Source organism: Coffea arabica, chromosome 2c (genome assembly GCF_036785885.1).
Source record: "Coffea arabica cultivar ET-39 chromosome 2c, Coffea Arabica ET-39 HiFi, whole genome shotgun sequence".
Classification (NCBI taxonomy): domain Eukaryota; kingdom Viridiplantae; phylum Streptophyta; class Magnoliopsida; order Gentianales; family Rubiaceae; genus Coffea; species Coffea arabica.
The window spans coordinates 2,677,278-2,697,932 of record NC_092312.1 but is presented as its reverse complement, the minus strand read 5'-3'; the positions used below and the strand labels follow the sequence as shown (position 1 = coordinate 2,697,932).

General features: G+C 37.4%; 4 protein-coding genes across 4 annotated transcripts; 1 reads left to right on the top strand and 3 right to left on the bottom strand.

The window, feature by feature from the left end:
• The first annotated feature begins 3,628 nt into the window (after nt 1-3,628).
• LOC113725068 (protein IQ-DOMAIN 23-like) lies at nt 3,629-7,665 on the top strand. Its single transcript, XM_027248044.2, has 4 exons — nt 3,629-4,360; nt 5,375-5,575; nt 6,312-6,386; nt 6,635-7,665. Exons 1-4 carry the CDS (start codon nt 3,884-3,886, stop codon nt 7,418-7,420), a joined length of 1,539 nt encoding a protein of 512 aa, XP_027103845.1. The 5' UTR covers nt 3,629-3,883; the 3' UTR covers nt 7,421-7,665.
• Nucleotides 7,666-8,950: 1,285 nt separating this feature from the next.
• On the bottom strand, nt 8,951-10,100 carry LOC113720939 (putative non-specific lipid-transfer protein 14). The gene is made up of 2 exons (XM_027245512.2): nt 9,574-10,100; nt 8,951-9,483 (listed from the first exon to the last, which is right to left on the bottom strand). The coding sequence occupies exons 1-2, from the start codon at nt 10,035-10,037 to the stop codon at nt 9,474-9,476; spliced, it is 474 nt and encodes a 157-aa protein (XP_027101313.1). The 5' UTR covers nt 10,038-10,100; the 3' UTR covers nt 8,951-9,473.
• Nucleotides 10,101-10,239: 139 nt separating this feature from the next.
• Nucleotides 10,240-13,532, bottom strand: LOC113725066 (RHOMBOID-like protein 2). The gene is made up of 5 exons (XM_027248043.2): nt 12,830-13,532; nt 11,701-11,864; nt 11,344-11,507; nt 10,888-11,138; nt 10,240-10,596 (listed from the first exon to the last, which is right to left on the bottom strand). Exons 1-5 carry the CDS (start codon nt 13,099-13,101, stop codon nt 10,482-10,484), a joined length of 966 nt encoding a protein of 321 aa, XP_027103844.1. The 5' UTR covers nt 13,102-13,532; the 3' UTR covers nt 10,240-10,481.
• Nucleotides 13,533-15,165: 1,633 nt separating this feature from the next.
• LOC113725065 (large ribosomal subunit protein eL24) lies at nt 15,166-17,049 on the bottom strand. Its single transcript, XM_027248042.2, has 5 exons — nt 16,912-17,049; nt 16,249-16,324; nt 15,974-16,075; nt 15,678-15,826; nt 15,166-15,574 (listed from the first exon to the last, which is right to left on the bottom strand). Exons 1-5 carry the CDS (start codon nt 16,920-16,922, stop codon nt 15,418-15,420), a joined length of 495 nt encoding a protein of 164 aa, XP_027103843.1. The 5' UTR covers nt 16,923-17,049; the 3' UTR covers nt 15,166-15,417.
• Nucleotides 17,050-20,655: the final 3,606 nt, after the last annotated feature.

Sequence of the window (20,655 nt, the reverse complement as noted above, 5' to 3'; positions counted from 1 at the left end):
TCTTGGTAAATGACTAATAAGATGAACTGTAGAGCAGCAGATTCTATTCTTCATCTTCAAAATAGAAAAAGGGGAAATGCTACTCTTATTCTCTTACTGACAGACGAGGGTGGCTTCTAATGCAAGCGGAGGAATTCTGCGCACGATCAAGGGTTTTTTTCTTGACACTCTTATTAGCTTTTTCTTCCGAAACCCTTAGGAAGGGATACTGCTGCTACAGGTGACAGGACCACAGATAATGAATGACCCAAGTGACCATCATGCGCTGTATAAACAACCAATTCTGCGCAAAGTTCTGTCTGCTAAAATATGCGAAGAGCATCCTAAACTCTGAAGGGAGACGTGATGTATTGTAATTAATCTAGAAAAGGCAGTCGTCCTTGTTACTTGAGCTGGTTGAATCATGCTGCTTCAGCAGTAACTAACTGGTCATGTTACATTATCTCGAACATTGACAACCTTCCTAGCTGCTATTTTAGGGTCGAGTATTATATACCATGGAAGATTTTTTTTTTCTTCTTCTTTTGGACGTGATACCTGTCTGTAGTAAGAGGACAATTTGATATGTGGTGATGCCCTTTGAATCTGGTTCACCAGACGTACAATACCAGCAAAAGGATGGGTGGTTATGGTTCACCATGGTCCCAGCCTTAGTGCCCTCAATTCCAGGTTTGTTTCTCTTGTTGTCGGGCCATTCCTTTGGTGTAGCAGCAATCAGCATTTCTGAAGCTCTTAAACTCATCCACGATATGGTGACATGAACTAATAGTAGTATCTGTAGCTTTCCCTCTAGTTTTGGCTGTTTTGTTGTAGCGTACGAGATCAGGGGAATCAAATTGGTGACAGAGCAGAGAGTCACAATTCGTGCAGAGAAACCGCGACGACGTATAATGACCATGCTGTGATGAGTTCTTTTATTTCTTTGGGCGCAACCTGTTGCGTTGTAATTTTTTGAATCATGCCCGAAAGCTCCTAAAAGTAGCAAATCCACGCGGGGAGCTACTGATGATTAAACTCATTTCTTCCTGTGAACGCTTGATAATAATTGATTGAACTCTATACCTGAGCTGTTAACATTCTTCTCGTTTTAAGTGGGCTTTGATGATCCAAAGAATTTTAGGCTTTGTTCAAATTCAATCAAAAAAGCATGGTGCCTAAAAACAGCAAAAAGTTTTGATATATTCAAATCAAAGTTTTACTCGTTAGGATTGCTATTTTTTTTTGTGCTTTATAGGAAAAAAATATATCGTAATAATTTGATATCTGTGAGATAAAAAAATGATTGATAAATATATTCGTAAAATACATATATTTGTTTTTTTTAAAAAAATGACAATCAAAACAATTAATAAAAGTTTCTCCCATGGATAGGCGCAAGATTTAGTTCATTTATCACTTTATTATTTCTTTTGTGTAGTGCTGCTGTTCAAGCGTGTGTGTACAGTATCCTCTATTCCTTGAAAGAAACACTACTAAATTTTGTCAAGAAGGGGAAATAAAAAAAAAAAAAAAAATCGTGGCAGAACAGTAATGATCACGATCAATCAAAGACACGGGAGACAACCAACCTTACTAATTTGGCCGGTAATGTGGATTAGATTTTGTTGAGGGAATAAAGTTTGGGTTTAAGGTTAATCATTGCTCCGAAATTATAAAGTACAAAAACAAAGTACTGTAGTTGTCTTGGGTGGGCAGCGGTCAGTTTAACTGAGGACACGGTCACCAAAGTGTCTTATTTATTATCCGTCAAAAGTCGTCGGCTACGCAGCTTTAAACTCCCGGGTCCCAAATTCCAAATTCCAACCACCACCTCCGCCACCTCCTCCAGTCCATCCCTTTGTTACTCCGTCAATTTTGCCTAGATTTTATTTTTATTTTTAGGAAAAATGATCTGTTTCATATTTTACATTTCGTAAAAATAGTCTTTTCGTCCCTTATTTTTAAAATGAAACAAATTTGTCCCTGATATTTAAAAATTAAAGTTATTACATTCGTGAACCTAATTTTCAATTTGAATCAAACCATCCAATAACCTAGTAATAAATTTCAAAAATAGAATTGATAAATTTCAATTCGGTCAACTTTATCGTATTCACATGACATTTATTAAACCAAAAAAATAAAAATTATAACATAAAAGGCCATTCTTTGTTTTGGAATAGTAGAGTTTATTTTTTTAATAAATCTTTTCATGCACCGTTAGTGTATCCGCTTGCGAATCTAGATGTGTATCATAAATATAAATTTTGGTGTTTAAATTAAAATTAAAATAATATGACGGTACATAAAACGATCAATGTATACAATGATAACGTAGAAAAGATTAATCTTTCTTTTTTATATTATAATTTTTTATTTTTTATTTTTAGGTTCATTAAATTTTACATGAATATCAAGTTGAGTTAACCACCCAAAATTTATAATCAGGTTGATTGATGGTTTGATTCAGATTGAAATTTGGATTCAGGGATGTAATAATTTTAGTTTTTAAATATCAATGATGAAATTGCTTCATTTTAAAAGTGAGGGACGAAAAGAATATTTTTGTGAAATGTGAAGGATGAAACCGATCATTTCCCTTTTTTTTTTTATCAGCAAATCTCAATTCCAATAATATTAATAGCAGTAAAAATTTGATGATTTGTAGAGGTGGTTACGACTCGGTCCAAGAGTTGTTAGCGCTTTTAAGATTCAATGAAGGGTACTTACAACTGAGTGACTAAATTGCCTCTGAAAAGATGGGCCAAATAGCTATAACTGTAGTAAATGGTTTAATGTTGATAAATTCCAAAAAGCACACACAAAAACTATATAAAAATTATCAAAAATCAAAACAGCCATGTAATTAGGGTCTTTCCAGCACTACATATAGCCATTTTCACATCATAAACATTTGACAAAATGTATCAGAGTATACGTACTTCAAGCAACATGCAGATGTAATAATGCAACTGCTTTAAGATCGTGACAGATTCTTTGGCCCCTAATTCTATGTGATTCCAACGCTTTATTTGACTACATTAAGCACAATTTTGCTGTTGAAAATTAAAATTTGTAGACTGTGAAAGAGATGATCAAATGGCAATGAGCTGATCAGCTTTTTACTCGGCGTATTTTGTGGCTTTTAGCAGCATTTCAGGCGCATTAATTTTTTTTTTTTACCACTCATCCATACATAGTGGGCAATTTAGTCATTTCATTAGTTTTTTTTTTTTTTTTTTTTTTGCGCCAATTGATTCACAAATTTTAGGTTTGACTGGTCTTGAAAGGGTAAAGTGTGTATTGTTTTAGCTCAAGCCTTCAAGGAAGTAAAGTGAGATTAGCTCCATAGTTAGTGGGGGCGGTGCATCCTAATAAGCTCAACTACCTAAGTAGACCAATCTTGCAGATTTTGATAAGTTTGTTTTTTTTTTTTTTGTCAATCCTCCCTTATCAACCCTTTACTTTTACTTCTACTTAACCTGTTTTAGAAGAAAGATCAACTGAACCTATCAACGAAAATTGAATCATCGCCGGATAAGATGGATGCAAATTTAGAGAAGTTGGAGAGCAGAGAGTGAAAGGTGGAAACGGTTAAAATTCTTGGGAGGTGCAGTCAATTATCGTTGTGCTTCTCATTCAAAATGTGAAGCTTAGCACGTATGCTCCAAGCTCCAGCGAAGTGCGTTGAAAATGAGGCCAGCGCTGAACTCGAACACACACACGCACTGGTTCCACTGATCCACCCTGGCGTACATATAAAATCTGCAGTAATTAGTTGTAGTAATTCTCAGCTGATCTCAAATTTAACTAAAACCAGAACTTCCCTCCTCTCTCCTCCGACAAAATGCTGTCTTTCTTTCACATTAATCGAAGCCATTGAAATCCACCTGCAAAATGAAACATGGGCAAAACCTCCAGATGGCTCCGTTCGCTTCTGGGCTCCAAAAACTCCCCTTCCTCAGCCTTCCCTGAATCGTCATCACCTTCTTCATCTTCTTCAACCAAAGATAAGAAGAAAACCATATCCAGCTCCAAATCGGGTCTCATCAAATCTTCCATTTCCTCCAATTATGACAACAAGGCCTTAAATGCTGCTGGTGGTGGCCTCAGATGGTCCTACGACGACCCTTCTTCCAGCCCCTATGCAGAATTGGACGCAAACAAACACGCCATAGCCGTAGCGGCTGCCACCGCCGCCGTCGCCGAGGCTGCTCTTGCTGCCGCCCAGGCAGCTGCAGAGGTCGTCAGGCTGACTAGTGCCAGCACGTCTGCTGGTGGGACTAGAACTGTTTCCTTCACTCCTCAGGGCAGCAGCGGCAGAGACTGGCGGCAAGAAGTGGCGGCTGTTAAGATTCAGTCGGCTTTCAGAGCTTACCTGGTTAGTGATTTTTTCCAGCAAAGTCCGAAAAGTTACCGTCTTTCTTACTGTAATAATGAAGTGACGCTTAGCATTGTAGGTGTCAGTTCTTGGATTAAGGTTTGAACTTTACGAATTCCGCTGTCTACTTTGCCAGATAGGGAAAGTATCGGTATCATGTCTTTCTGACTATGTGCAGTAGTTTCACAAGAATGCATAACATGCCCCTTCCACCCCCTCCCCCTCCCCCCCCCCCCCCCCCCCCAAAAAAAAGGAAAAAGGAACCTCCTTCTCTCTGTATTTGGTGATGCTCTTCTTCACCCTTTTTGTTTTTGGGGTGTGTGGTGTGTCCTTTAAAACGGATGCTTAGAAAAGGAAATTGGGTAAAGATTAGTTATACTAATATTAGAAATTAGACTCTCTAACAACTTAAATTGACCTTCAAAGAATATCTTGGCTAGTGACTGAATCACTTTCCACAATAGAGCAGGGAATCATGGGGTATCAGCAAAAAACTTAGCACTAAATGACCATCCTTCATTAGCTTTGATAGGCAGCAGTTAATATTGAAGAACCAGGCACGTGCTTTGACCAAAGAAAACTGCTCCATGCCTTTGGAGTTAATGGCTTAAAAATTACCTCATCAGCTTCATCTGTAATTTGAAAAGTGCTTTAATGGAAAGGTACAATGTAGTATTTGATTATTTGATTCATATCCGCATGCAGTAGAACTTTGAATGCAATGTTTTTTAATTTGCTGCTTATTTATATTGGCAGAATGCTGCTAGGTACAATTGTTCTGCCTTATTGGTCTTAGCATATAAAACAATAAGGTAGACATTGAGTTCCTTAATGGTTGAGCCTCACAAATCTTTTGATTCTCCATTTAGATTTCCACAGGCCAAACTTTGCCTTAATGCATGTCCGTTTTATGTATTGTATCTGCCGTTATGGTGCTGATGCGCATTTGCATCAGTAAATTAATGCATTAGTAAGTTGATTACTGTTGAGTAAGTACTGATGACTGTCTTATAGGCTAGGAGAGCACTAAGGGCCCTTAAGGGATTGGTAAAACTTCAAGCTCTAGTCAGAGGTCACATCGTCAGAAAGCAAAGTGCAGACATGCTCCGCCGAATGCAGGCAATGGCTCGAATACAAGCTCGAGCATCTGCTACTAGGGCTAACACTTCGGACTCCTCCCATGCTCACATGAAGGCCTCCCAGCATTGCCATGCTGTAAGCACAACTTCACTTCACTTTCACTAAGCTATAAATCTCCTTTTCTAGATGCAGAAGGAAGCTAACGACTTGCTTAATATGTTACTTGTACGGAGCTACTTGCCTATTGAAAATTGCTTCTTTTTTTTTTTGGCCAACAAATTGATGACATGTAACGCTGAACTATCTACAACCATTTTCATATTTCAGGAAAGTGTTTCCAAATCCATTCAGTTTGCATCTTTATTTATGATGATTAGTTCGCATTAGGACCGGCATTGAAACCATCAATGTCAAGGTTAAGTAATAGTAAAGCTTTTAGAATCTCAAATTATTAAAAAAAGCAAAAAAAACTCAAGGTTTCTTCCTTGTCAAAATTTGAGACGTGGCGCTCGTTTTGATTCATGGAGTAGCGTAGAACTTTTAATCCCTGTTGGTGTTATGATAGTAGCCTATAGGACATGTAAGAGGTTTTCATTACTCATAATCTTATAAACATTATTGAAACTATTTACAAAAGGGGGGAAAATTATGGAAACTGGTGTCAGCAGGCAGTGGATAATGAACTTAAATTAAAGAATCAAGAATTCCATTCATGTGCAAGTTTAATGTTTACATTAGCTCAATTTAACTAACCTCCCATTAGTGGTATCTATCATAATTAGTGATAAGTTATTTATGGGTCACTAGGATGCCTGTTGGTTTGGTTTTATGATCAACGAAAACTTCTCATATGTCTAGTATTCACCTTCAGGATACTCCAGCACCCAAAAAGCATGACATTCCACAGCGTTCTTACAGTACCAAACACGAAGGACCAGAGCTGAAGGTAAATTGACCAGCTGATTTATTATCTTGTGCAGTCATGCATCTAGTATTTTATGATCTGGTGCAGTCACGCATGTAATATTTTCATGAAAGAGAAAAAGGAGAAATTAAGAGATAGAAAAGAACCAAAAACAAATATGAGAGAGAAAATTAAGAGGAGAAATCTTTGCTGCTTTCAAAAAATTCTCATTTCTCCAGAGTGCAATGTTGTGCGTCTTATAGATAGCTTCTGCTTTGCCATGAATGCAGAGATGGGTTTCAAAACCAAACATCAGCAACAGTATCAAAGTTGAGGGATTGCATTTGGGTTCCAGTTGGTTAGATCGCTGGATGGAAGAATGTACATGGAACAACCAGAATGGTTCCTGCTTAAACAATGTGTCCCGTGACGACGAGAAAAGCATCAAGATACTTGAAATAGACACTTGGAAGCCACATCATAACCCAAGACAAAGTGAGAAGATCTTCCAGGCTTCACAGGGTTTTCGGGCGTGGAATGACAATGGGCAGAGCGTTACAACATTTGATCCCATATCCGGACTTGCAACAAAGCTTGAGAAACCAAATCCAAGTGTATCTTCTGGGGAAGTTCCAAATTTAAGGTCACTAAAATTCCATCCACAAGAGGAACACGTACTTGCATGGACTGCTGATAACAGCCCATGTCTACACTCTGCATCTTCTAGACCTGGCACTAGCAGCAGAAGAGGTCCCTTTACTCCCTCAAGGAGCGAGTGTTCTAGGAGCGTGTACGGTGACTACTTGAGTCACCCCAGTTACATGGCTAATACGGAGTCATCTCTTGCTAAAGTCAGGTCACAAAGTGCCCCCAGACAAAGGACACAGTATGAGAGACTTGGGGCGAATTGGAAGTTTGTTCCCAGTCTTTGGGATGCAGAAACCGTTTCTGAGAGAGGTACCCCACACTCTAATCTCAGGAGCAAAGCCTACCATAGCTCTGGTTTGGATAGAGTAGGGATGCGAGTCCACGGTGATAATGTGGACTTCAGTGCTACTTATCGTAGTAGGCGCTAATACCTGCTATTTTATCTCGACTGTGATAATGCCATGCCGTTGGGCATCTGATGACGGTTGTATTCTATCATGCAAATGGTTTTTAATCAAACTCCGCACGAGGACATTGGTGTGGTCATAACTAGACCTGCATCCAAGGCAGTGTGAAATTGTAGTTTGCTGTTGCCTTGTTGGATGGTTGGTTTGTAATATAAGACGCCTGTTGCTCGTAAACATGTCAAAAACATAAAAAGATTGAAGGAACACGAGGCTTGTGTGTGTTTAGCAGAGCTAACTGCATAGATGCTGCTAAGTTGATTGGTTTAGAACTCTTCACATTGCATTATGATGTTGATGCATCACATTGAGAATAAGCTATCACTTTGCGGTTGATTGAATGCATGTCTTGCCTTGAGGCTCTCCTTTTATATTAAAGCAGAATTCGAGCGGATTATTGGATTGTATGATGCCAGTTGAAGAGATAATGGTCAACCTCTTCACTAAAGGATTACACTTTACCCAAAACAAAAGTCGTACTGTTGTGAATTACGATGAGTTGTTGTCGGCCGCAGGTAACAGTCCGGCGCTGAGAAAGACATGCATGGTCTGCTTTATAGGTGGAAATTATCTTCCGGTCCCTTGTGGTCTTCTGCGATTGAAGACTTTGGTAAATTCATAGCATTAGGAAAGAAGCAAGCATGCTTGCCTTCAATTTCCAGAATTGAGTCACGGGCCATACAAGACCAAGCCTACTTGTCGAAAAGAGAATAAACCTTGACAAGCCATCTGCTTTCCTACTCGCATGGTCTGCCTTTTTTTGGGTAATATCGGTGATTTACCTGAATGGATGCTACGCGAGAAATAACATACAGTTGCAGGTTATCAAGTTTACTTGTTTCGCCAAAATCATGCTCTTTCGTCCTCTTCAATTTCGTTGCACGAATTCAAGGAGGCAATAATAATATACATTTGGATGTTTCAGTGAAAGTGAAAAGATAAAAATTTTATGTCTTTGCTAGCTTTTCCCGTGGAAAAGGTGGCTGGTAGACACGTGCCTGCATTACTTTGAGAAATCAATCATTACCCACTTGAACCAACGCTACTCTCGTTTGGTACACAGAAATACCCAAAATGGAAAGGTTTCTTCACCCAAAATGATTATTAATATTTCTACCGCGAATAGTAGGAAAGAAAATTATTTTGTTCCAAAGTTTGATACACAAGTTGGAATTGAATGTTCACTGTTTAGTATAATCAAAATATTTAAATGTTAGAATAGAATATGCGGGACACAAATTTATTTTTTGACATAATATGTGTTATTATTTTTTATTTTAAACAATTATTATGAAAAATTACGTTCAAATGTTAATTGAGCTCACAAATAGCCTAAGAAATGGTGATGCAGTACATAAATTTATGACTAGAAATTTGACATGCTACTGTTTAGACATTCTAGGGTGAAATTAGAAAAAGTTGTCCAGAGATTTTTCTGATGAACGGGATATCAGGGGGGGGAAAAAAGTCAGAATGCACGTTTCAGAGGAAAGAACTCTCTCTTATTTGAATGAACTACGTTAAACATAGAAATGAAATGGACAAGTCAGAAAAAAAAAAATTCTTTTCTTTCCAACCCGCTCTTAACTCACTCTTAATGCGGGGTTAAAGTAAATCCAACAGAAATATACAGCTCGTGCGTATGGTCATTAGTTAAATGTCGAATCGTACCGTCGTCGAAATTCAGGCTTTTCCTGGCAATTGGTTTTGTCCAATCACCTTAGAACATAGCGTATTAGCCCTGAAATTAGCGTCACGGGGCTGCCACACTCCGTTCCCGCTTCGCAGAAGACGGTCGTCGAAAGAAGCGAATCGTACTAAAATCACGGCTAGTAGCATAGGTCTTATTCACACCCCATGTCTTCTTCGATATAAAAAGCGAAAGAAAAAGAAAACAGTAGTACTTTATTTGCATCTACTTCTGGATTGTAATATGCAACTCATCCAAGCTCCAGCTTCTCGCGTCATATGATTACTGATTTAGACAAAATTTCTTGCCATCAAAAAATCAACCTGATCATGAGATGCTGCAATAAATAATAGGCAAAGTAAGTAGTATTAGGATTCCTGAGAAATGGATGCTACTGTAGAAGCTGACGGGAGAGAGAGAGAGTTACTATTCACAGTCGGTGTTGGGATCAATGGTGAAGCCAAGAGAAACACCACAGAAGCCAGGAAGAGTAGCAATAGCAGTGGCGTTTTGATTGTAATTGGTAATGAGCTCCATTAAGCATTTACACACAACCTGGCGACTCTGGGAAGAGTCGGTTCCAAGATTATTGAGGGTGGTGATGGCAACACAGCATGGAGATAGAGGAAGTGGATCCGGGGCACCATTTATGATAAAGCTGGAACAAGCAGATAGAAGAGCTGTCACGGTGCTGCAATCTACAGCCTCTCCCACAACTGCAGAACGTACAAACGATATGATGACCACTATAGTCATCACTGAGACCATCTTCACCCTGTTGCCTCCCTTCCCCGCCCCTGTTGTTCTTGAAAATTTCCTCCCCTCCACTATTGCATGGCGCGTCTTATAAAGTAAGTAGTAATTCCAGCATGGCTGAGTTGGGTTGGCCATGTTAAAAGTGTGCCTCTCTCATCAAGGCTGCATGACTGGCAGTCACTACCATAAACAGCCGGCATCATCGTCCATGAAAAAGGCTGTAACTTTGGTGGCTGCTGATGCCAAACAACGATTGGGAGTTTTAGGTAAACGTTGTAAGCTATGAAGAGTACTGTCAAAAAAATAGGCAATGAATTCATCTCGAACATGAACGTCATGCAACAATAACGAGAATCGACTTTTATTGCGTGCATGTGCACAACAATATTAAAATTTAAAAAAAAAAATACAAAACCTCGATTCGTATAATAGCCCAGACGAAAAAAGTTTGAAGCTGTAAAGGGTACCACAAAGAAAGTGGCGAGTCTACTGCCTACAAATTATTTACCAAGCTATCATATACACCTGACAAATTCTAATTTAGAAGACCAAATAAGAAACCCAAATTCTCGAAGCTGATTACTCCCCATCACACTTCCATTTAGAGGTGGGAACGCAAGTCAGGTAGCGACACCAATGACAATGTTCATATCCATTCTTTCCTCGAAATAGCATTACAAGTCCGACAGTCAACCTGCAAGCATCAACCAAATAGAATTTAGAATGTCATTGCACTGAATCAAAATGTGTGAACTCCAATACTTGAAGAAAGGTAACCTGCTACCCATGGACAATAATTTCAATGTACAGCCAAACAGCCTAACCAAATGTACCCAGCAGAAAAATAAAGGCAGCTCACACATAATACATACAGAGAGCATACTTGACCCCAGAAATTTGTTCTCTCTAGTAGCTAAACAATGAATTAAAGAACATAAACAACACCGGTAAGATTCACAACAATTCATTTGACGAGCAGACTCACCCTGCAATCAGCAAAACCAGAGAAACCAACCACAGCACGTATTGGTAAGCCTTGTATTTGGATTTAACACGAAGATCAGCCGGTATATTATGCCGCTCTACCCAACCAAGCTGAGGACGAGGCAGCAGGACAAAACCAAGGAGAAACCCAGTCAAGAATCCACCAATATGAGCAAAATTGTCAACATGCGGCAAAATCCCAACAGCTAGATTAATGATAACAATCACCAATATGGTCAACAGCGCCGCAACCTAGATATTGAAAGGGTGGAAAAAAAGGCTGAAATTAGAAGGATAAAAAGAGTGTCATATCATCAGTAAACCGTCCCAATTGCAAAGCCTTTCAAATGTTCCCATACATAACAGCACAAACAACCAGTATTTGGAAAGTTGGCAATAATAGTGGCCTGATAGCATGTTCAACAACCTAACATGCAAGAGAAAAACTCATACCCACCTTATGCGTGTAAATATTCCAGTTTGTGATTAGTTCCGAAAGCATAGCACCAAGAAGTCCAAAAAGAGCACCAGAAGCACCAACAGAAATGCTATTTTGAATAAATAAGGAGGAAAGTATGCTCCCTCCAAATCCTGACAACAAGTAGATAGCTCCAATCCTCACTGCCAAATCAAAATTTAAATAAATGTTAGCATGAAAACAGATTGAAAAATGTCTTCTTGAAAAAAGAACTATTAAATTAAACACAAGCAATGAACCATATCTAAAGCTGCATCTTGTTCCCTTAAATTCATGCATAGGAGGAAGGTAGCAGAATTTAGACTAACTGAAGAAACAGGTCGGAGCATGACATACCAAAGCCACACTGCTGCTCCAGCCGAATGCCAACAAGTGCAATGCACAACACATTTGAAACGAGATGAATAATGCCAGCATGCAACCAGATAGATGAGATAAGCCTCCATCCTTGGTGTTGATGAACAATTTTAGTCCACTGTAGACCGCCCATCTTCTCTAGACTAAATCGAAAGGTATTATGTCAGGAAAGGAGCAATACATATTTTGGTTAACCTTGACCTCCCATTAGAAAAGAAAAATTCCTATCAATGACTGGCTTATCCTAATGGGAACCCATCTGAATTACGAAATCCTCTAGTAGTCTCTTGAACCACCAATGAGGGAGAACTGACCACAAAAGCTAAAAAGAAAAGGAGATCAAAGACCTTATGTTGGTCAGTGACCATTTGACCACAACTCCAAATCTGAAAAGATACATAACATTCAGATAACCATCACTTGACCGTAAGCAAAGTAAAAGTTACTTGCAGCATGCTCCGAGAAACAAAAGGCAAACCATGCATTATTGAAGAAACCACCAAGGACAAAAGCTAGCTGACTGTCTAAAAGGGGATTCTCACTTTACCCAGAAAAAAAAAAAAAAAAAAAGGAAACCTCTCCCCCGGCCTAAGAAGCAGTTACTTTCATAATAATCTACCCATCCGTAAGTATGTTTAATTTTGTTAATGCAGATACAGATATAGCAACAATTACAGTAGGAGACAACCACACATGACCTTTAAATTCTTATTGAAGTACGTAATTCATCCTTCGGAATTCATCCTCCGTATATTTGTCCTTGCGTAAAACTTTCAAAAAATTTTCCTACAAATTTCAAGTTCCAAAGAGGCACTAAACCCAAGAAAAAGAAAAAAAAAAACAATATAAAATCAGTACTGATTAAGCAAAGAAACAAGCCTACTTTCTGGTAAAGCACAAAACTTTGGAGGATTTCCGATGACAAAATAATTGACACAATAGAAATTCATTGAGTTTCAATCAGAAGCACATAATCATGCTCCCAAACATGAAAGATCACATTTTTAGACCATAAAAAGTATTCCTCAATTCCATAACTAAGAAGCGAGACAAAAAATTCAAACCTTTTAGTAATAGTAACAGAAAATAAAAACTAGAGGAAGCTTACGTGGAAGCAGAAGGCCCTAAAAGGGGATTTTCGGACAGAGGCTGAAAAGAGAACCTCCCTAGGAACCTCGCCACACACTTGTTACCGGGCCCAATATGCTTGGGGCAATTGTTGACGTACATCTCCATCACAAACACAGCAATATTGGCTACAATAAAAACTGGAATCATCCAGGATATCCATTGAGTATCTCTTTCTTCTGCATGAATTGCATAGTTCGCTCCTCCTCCCCTGTTTTTTCCCGCCCCACTTTCTATATCTTCACCCGCCATGTTTCTATACCTTCGAACTCTCTTTCAAGAAAATTGAACGAGTACTTGTCTAGTTCTCGGTCTTTAAAAAGGGGAGCAGTTTAGGATTTGGACGGAGTTGTTGGGTTGCGTCATGAATGGAGGCTTCGGAGAACGTGGCTAGTGTGCTGCGAGTTATGAGAGAGAAACAGGGGAGTCGGTGGCCGTTACGCGAAGAGAAAACACCTGGGCGAATTTGGGATCTGGCGTGGTCGGCTCAAGGATTGCACCAAACACTGTCGCTTGATCTGGTGACACGTGTTCGAACGTTTAGAACGGTGGTGAGGTGGCAGATGGTGGTTGGGTTGTGACGAGGTGAAAGGACTAGGAGGTGGGGTTCGTAAAGTAGATGATGAGGAGTGAGAGTTAGAGAAGTGGGGGGGTGTCCATTTTGCGGTGGCGGTTATTTTTAACCGACGGGGAGTGCTGGACTGGGGTGATGGCTCAAGAAGGAGAATGGACGGACCCATTGACTACACCAAAACCGTTTCCTAAAATCGATCAGTTTCCTAAGAAGATGAAAGATCCTCTGTCAGCTAAAAAGTGAGATTAAGGAAAAGCCTGATTGCTTTTTCTGTTAAAGGAAAAAAAAAGAAATGGGGAAGTAGTCGTATCACAAAATTTTTGCAGTATTATGTTTATGTCACAATAAAGTGGTAAAAAAAAAAAAAAAAGGCTAATCACGACGTAGTATCAAAATTTACGCACGGTTATGGGGCTATGTTCAGAATCGAACATTAGATTGTGACTGGGAGTTTTTGTTTTCTTAACCAGAGTATTTAATTGGTAATCTACTTACGTGTTTAGTCCTTCCTACCGTTTAAAAACAATAATGTAATTAAGATTTAGAGAAAATGTTACGTGCAATAAAAATTAGAGAAGAGGTTATATTCACTTTGATTTAAGGAACAAGTAGCTGAAAGTTGCACTAATGTAATTACTAAAAGCTAGTGCTCGCACTGTCACTGACTGGCATGGAATTCAGCGCAAGTATTACCATTACTTCTTGCTAAAGCTTTGGGCCAATTTGGAAAGACTGGAAGTTCATTAACTTTTTAGTTACTTGCTCTCTATCTTCTATTCCTTTTTTTTCTGGGAAAAAATTCTGTAATCTTTTTTAATCCTTTGGGCGCAAGTTCTGATCATATTCAGTGACATTTACATTTAAACAAACAATGTGGTTGGAAGATGATTTAATCCGCAAAAAGAAAGAAAAAAAAAGCCTAATTACTTTAGTCCGGATCAGTTATTCGACAAGTTTAATAGTTAATCATTGACCAATGAAATTGCTCTACATGCATTGTGGAACCTTTTTATTCCAGAAAAAAAAAATTTGCGCATTTCTGAACTTGAGCGCATGGAAATGCATTATAACGTTATAACACCCCACCTAAAGATACTTGTTAAGAAGAAAACTAAAATTTGCGAAGGTGACATCAGTGTTTATCAATACATGGTTCACTGGGACTAGATTACTAAAACAATGAAGATTATACGCACGCGCATGTATCGTAGTGTAATAGTGTCGTTTGGTGACATGACAAACCTTTCAACAAAGTTGAGCCCACAGCTCACCTCTGAAAGACTGAAACATTTCACAGATTAAGCGCAACGTTTAATCTAAAACAAAGCAGCGTGGAAACCTACAGTAGTGCATCCAAGGAATATCATCGTTCGGCAAATCGAGCAGTCTAAAACTACTCGCTGGAATAATTGGATGCAGTGAGACCAACCCTGAAAATCTAAACAATGGGGTTTTGACAAGTAAAAACTGGCCAGACGCGCGTTACCAACAACCACCAGAAGAGTGGGGCTCAGGACGGGCGTATTGGATAAGGAGATTAGTTAGGAAACAGATGACAGTTTATTTGACAGCAGAAGTAAAGCATTTTGTACGCTGCTAATGGTAAGAAGTACAACATTTTAGCTAGATTTGTGCATCAAACTTTCGAAGATTTCCAACAACACGCGCATAAGACCCATTATAATCGATGTCTGTCAAATCCCAGAAGTTGTGGACCTCTAAAACAAAAAACACAAGTAAAATTTGCTTTCAACAAGAGAAACATAGACGTTATGAAATTAAAAATTGTAGGTCGAATGGATCCCCTACCATGATCTACTAGTAAACCACCTAACAAAATGGTTTAAACAAAAATAAATGCTGCTCATCAAAATGAATCAAAAACAGACAGCCAACCAAAACCCTCAAGGACACAATTATTAACCTAACAAAACCTTGGTAGATTTCAAACTTACATCAACTTTTATATCACAAAGTCAAACACTAAACAACCTTCAGCGCTTGCCACCGCCGCCACCAAGTTTGGGACCTTTTGCTCCTCCGCTCTTGGGTACATTGCCCCTGCCTTGGCTCTTCTGTGTCTTAGCCATCACCTCAGCTTTCTTAGCTTTCTTCTCATCCTTCGTTTTCTTTATTCTTTCTTTGATTTCACTGCAGACAACAGAACCAAGTCACTTTTATGGCATTGCAAAAGGTTAAATTTTAAGTAGAAGGATCAGCAGTCCCAAGTTCTATAATTAAAGAAAAAGAATACCGGAGAGCTGCCTCCCTTGCAGCATCACGAACTTCAGGTTTTTCAGTTCTTTTCTTCTGAATGACTTCCAAAGTAGCTCCCACAATAGACCTAGAGTAAGGTTTCTTAGTTGTACGACGTCTCTTCTTGACAGCTTCTTGGGCCATGTCCTATGAGAGCACGAATTATACACATCAAAGCCATCAAACTTCAACAACAAATGCTTTTCAGAAGCATGTTTTCCTGTATTAAACTTTATAATAAGAGACATTTGTGCACACTGATCTACCCACATGCAGGAAGGGAAAGTATAATACCTTCTTGTGTTGCTTCCTATACATGGCTGTCCAAGTGAGCTTTGAAGGCTTCAACCTATTGTGGAAGTACCTCTTACATTTGGAATTGGCGAAAAGGAAAACCTAGTATCGGAACCAGAATTTTAGCTTCCCAGAGGTCAAACACATGATATATCTATCAGTATGCAGTAGAAAATGCCAACATTGAACAACAGCCACCATCCTGCTTGCTCAAAACTAATTCAAGGGGCAAACACCATGAGAAATGAAAACATCAAAATGATCATTATCTCTACCTGGGAGTCAGAGCGAACAAATCTGATACCCTTACCAGGGTATATCTTGGCTCCACTAAAGCGACAAAGTTCAGTTCTGTAATTGCAAAATTAATTAGGTTATTACAAAGATCTCTTGATAGCATAAGCAACCTGTTACATTACACAATTCCAAAACAGTAGCTCAGAGATGACGACGCTAACCAACGGGCCTGCCGAGAAATTTCCAGTTTCTTATTCTAATTTGATTCATCTAATGCAGCAATCCATCAAAAATTATAGGCCAACCGGTGACAAGATCCAAATAGGACCAGAAACCGAACAAATACACGATATTGAACCTAATTTGAAGATCCACGTGGAGACCCTGAAGCTTCTGTCCTTCTTAATACATTCTTCATTTTCTTCCCCCAAATGCCAAATATAGAGATTCCATAAAACACTAAAACCTAAAATTGTCCCTAAAATCTTAGCTCGTAATAAAACAGAGTTCCTGCTAATTGTCAAAAGCTACCAATCGGACCAGCAGATACCAGCAATAAACATCAAGAAACGAGCTGTTTCAGAATGATGTAACAACCACGGGAAAAAAGGACAAAGAACCAAATTAACATAAAAGCAATCTAAGCATTAAAAACATGAAAAAAAAAAAAAGGGAGCGAAGGAAATTCGGGAAGAACATACTTGAGAACCATGGCGGACGGCGCAAGTCTGAAACCGGTAGAAACCCTAGCCTTGAACCCGCGAACAACTTTTGTTTTTATCGTATGAGAATTTCACGCCATATACGTGTCAATTTTATGGATACGTCATCCGCCTCGATTTTTTTTTTTTTTTTTTTTTTTACTCTTGTTTGGCAAATTTGCCCCTTAAGTTTGAACAATCACGTTAACGAAACCTCTCAATATTTTTATTTTGGGATAAGTAGAGAAGTTAGTCCACGCCTGCGCCGAATATAAGCAATTTATAGAAACCATTCTAAACATTTTTCTTGACCTTAGAATGGATTTAGCTCTTCTATTCTTAAATTTTTCTTTGCCCAAAAACACAAAATATTGAAAGTCAAAAATGATTATCATTGTTTCTAAAAATGTAATTTGCAAACTGAAATAATATGTCATCAACCCAAGTTGAGTTATTTGCTCGTGAAGTCATTATAGCACTATATTCCCATTTTCTTAAATATAGTGAGGGTTCAAGATCAATGGTACAGTGTTACGTGTAATTTTTTTAATAGGGAAGAAGTGAGATTTAAGAAATAATGAGGGAGAAGTGAAATTTGAACCGGAGACCTTTAAACCTTAAGCTCTCACCTTTAATCAATAGACCAAATCTTTCTTAGCATGAATTTTTCTATTTAACTATTGATATGAAAATTAATACTAGAATAATGAAGTTTCAACTTTATCCACTAAATCGATGTCTTCTTAGCATTGATATTAATATTAATGATAGTGACGATATCACACGTGACATTAATAAGAAGCTGGGGAAGCTAATTATAATAAACGAGTTAATAGTGGATATGATGTCTTGAAATAGTGAGATCAATATAAATAAATTTTGAACAAGATTATAATCGACGCACGCAAATTGTGGGAACAATAACCACATATAATAATATAAATACTACTAACACATAGTGAAAAAGGCCCAAAAAACACTTAGTGAAAAGAATACATATATTTACCTACAAAATCTAACCTACCTACCAATGGCAGTTGCACTTGATATAGTTACGTACATTTTAAGCATTTGAGAAAGGTACTTCCACATTTCATTATACAAGTTACAAAAATGAATCTTCAGAAAAACATTTGAACCTCTCTAATCTCAAGTGCATAGACCCGATTGGAATTGCGAGAGCTTATAAAGAAACACTTCTAATATAAGTACTTTTAAATTATAAAAAATTAATTATCAAATATTTTTAAAATTTTTTTCAATAAATGCACCGCAGCTCCAAATGAGATCTAGACGCCGTGCGCCACATTTGGTAGTTTGTTGGTGGAGTACAAAGGGCTTCTTCTGTAAAATAAATACTCACAAGGCCGATGGGCTTTCTGGTCCACCGACCGTTCATGGTTCCATCATGTGCTAGGGGCCGGACTGACTGACTGTTTGCTCCCAGTGTCAGCGTCTTCCGCCGAAAACAATACTCCAGGACAACTTGTGCTGCTTATCAAGCGGGCCTAAGGGCAGTTAAAACTTCACTTGGGACGCGGTCACCTTTCGTATCCTTCCAGGAAGCCATTTCCGTTCAAACTTTTGTTCACTTCCTTTTTGCTGAAAAGGAGAGCATATTACATCATCCCTTGTCAGTTGTCACTGCACTCAAAGAAAAACTAGTATTGCAACACGTGTTATGCACGAATTTACATTTAACATAATAATAATAATCCATATCTATATAAATTTAAGAAGAAATTTTCAACAATAAATCTACACACACCTTCTCACTTCCAATTTCATTTTTCTAACATTTTCACATTTAATTTAGTCCATAAAATACATTCATCTCAACTCCCACCGAATGTACTACCAATATTTAGTTATTTTTCAAAATCACTTCATCATGTAACATTATCCTTTATAATTGAAATAACTCATTAATATGTGCATGTTTAGCACCATTATAAGTCATTAGTGTGCATGTCTTTCAAATCACCACCACGGTTCTGTCTTTGAACTCAGCGCGTTTCTCATTGGCATGCATCAAATACAAATTTCACTCCAAATAAGACTCCCCAAGATCATAATAATAGGAGATGTTCTCGTCTTTGAATTCAACACGTTTTAATTGGCTTGCATCAAATACGAATTTCACTCCAATTAAAACTTTTCTAAAACCATATTAGGAGAAAAAAAAACATAACATCCTTCAACCATAACAGTTCATTGTTTCGACAAAAAAAGAAAAGGACAAAAACCCCAATATCTATTCTCTCTTCCCATGCTTATCACATCTATTCATTTCTCATAATAGTTCATCGACATCTATTGACTCTTCTTATTACTACTTGCCCCATATGTTTATTCGTAATTTTCGTAAACAAAAATAAGAATCTATCATCTCTTTCAACTTCCTTACAGTATCCATCTCAGCCATCTACTTAATTTCATCATGAAATACACCCCCTTACAAGGTTACATAATTTTGAATACTTGCTTACATTCAAAGCATTAATATAGACAATATGTTCTATGAGTTATGCAAAAATTGTGGACAACCATATCGATCTCATTTTACAAAAATGGTATGTATCCATTAAAATGACATGCATACTATTGTTAGGTAATTATTGTCATATAAAGGCCTTGTTTGGCAGACAAGTTTTTTGTCAAGTTTGTCTGCTACAAGTTTTTTAAAAACTTTAACTACAGTAATCTCAAAAAACTTCTCAAAAATTTTAAACTATACACTTCAAAATATTCAAAAAAACAACACACTTCAAAAATTTTTAAAAAAAACTTCTACAGTAAGTTACAGTAAAATTTTAGACAAATACCCAAAAAACTCATTTGTCAAACAGGGCCTTTAATTTTAATATAATTTTCTGTATCGTACATCACATTTTCTTCTTAACAGATACAATGTGAACATAGAAGTTAGAGATTCAAGTGACAACCTGTATCTCGATTTTCAAGACAGACATACACAATTCATATTTCGTTGCGATGCTTTTTACTTTAGAGATTTAAGAAGGAAGGTATAAATTATTTATACGTATATTTTTATGCAATATTATTTACAAACTTTATAAAAAAATGATATTTCTGAATTATGTATGCTCTTAATTCTAGAAAAATGAAGGTACATTGTTCAACCAACACATTAATTCATGCAAAAATCATGCCTTCTTATTTGCAGACAAACTCCACATAATTCAATAGAATTAATTAATCCCGTGATATTGGTGTTTCATATATAAAGTTGATTGGTGTAAAGAATGCTCACACCTTCGTAGAAGATTATTAAATTGAATACAAAATGTTGGCAGGTATTTAATTTACTTATCAAATTAAATATTCAATTATATTTAATTAGACCCTCATTTCACTCAGTTTATGATATACATTTTTATTTTCTTTTCAGGATTCGACTTTCATCAAAAGTGGTAGGTTATAAATAATGGAGATGTTTTTATCATACCTTGAACTATTGCTACAAAATTTCATTTTTTTTAAATATATTTTGATGTGTCCTAAATTATATGAACAATTACATAAATTTTTTACTCTTTTTAAATTCCTCCATCGATTATAAATTCCTCCATCGATTATAATTTCTTCCAGTACAGTACAAGTGTTTAGACTAGTAGTAAATGAATTATTTATATTAGTTACATGAAAAAAGGTTAAAAAATCAAAAGAGTGCTATTTTAGTATATAATTTAAATTTTATTTATGCACCTTATCTAAAACCTT

Coding starts and splice junctions, on each gene's coding strand:
- LOC113725068 (XM_027248044.2), top strand. CDS start 3,884: ATGGGCAAAACCTCCAGATGGCTCCGTTCGCTTCTGGGCTCCAAAAAC. Junction 5,576..6,311: donor CCTCCCAGCATTGCCATGCT/GTAAGCACAACT, acceptor ATTCACCTTCAG/GATACTCCAGCACCCAAAAA. Junction 6,387..6,634: donor ACGAAGGACCAGAGCTGAAG/GTAAATTGACCA, acceptor CCATGAATGCAG/AGATGGGTTTCAAAACCAAA.
- LOC113720939 (XM_027245512.2), bottom strand. CDS start 10,037: ATGGCCAACCCAACTCAGCCATGCTGGAATTACTACTTACTTTATAAG.
- LOC113725066 (XM_027248043.2), bottom strand. CDS start 13,101: ATGGCGGGTGAAGATATAGAAAGTGGGGCGGGAAAAAACAGGGGAGGA. Junction 11,865..12,829: donor TTAGGGCCTTCTGCTTCCAC/GTAAGCTTCCTC, acceptor CTTTCGATTTAG/TCTAGAGAAGATGGGCGGTC. Junction 10,597..10,887: donor CTGGTTTTGCTGATTGCAGG/GTGAGTCTGCTC, acceptor TGATGCTTGCAG/GTTGACTGTCGGACTTGTAA.
- LOC113725065 (XM_027248042.2), bottom strand. Junction 15,827..15,973: donor ATAGGAAGCAACACAAGAAG/GTATTATACTTT, acceptor GTGCTCTCATAG/GACATGGCCCAAGAAGCTGT. Junction 15,575..15,677: donor GCAAGGGAGGCAGCTCTCCG/GTATTCTTTTTC, acceptor TGTTGTCTGCAG/TGAAATCAAAGAAAGAATAA.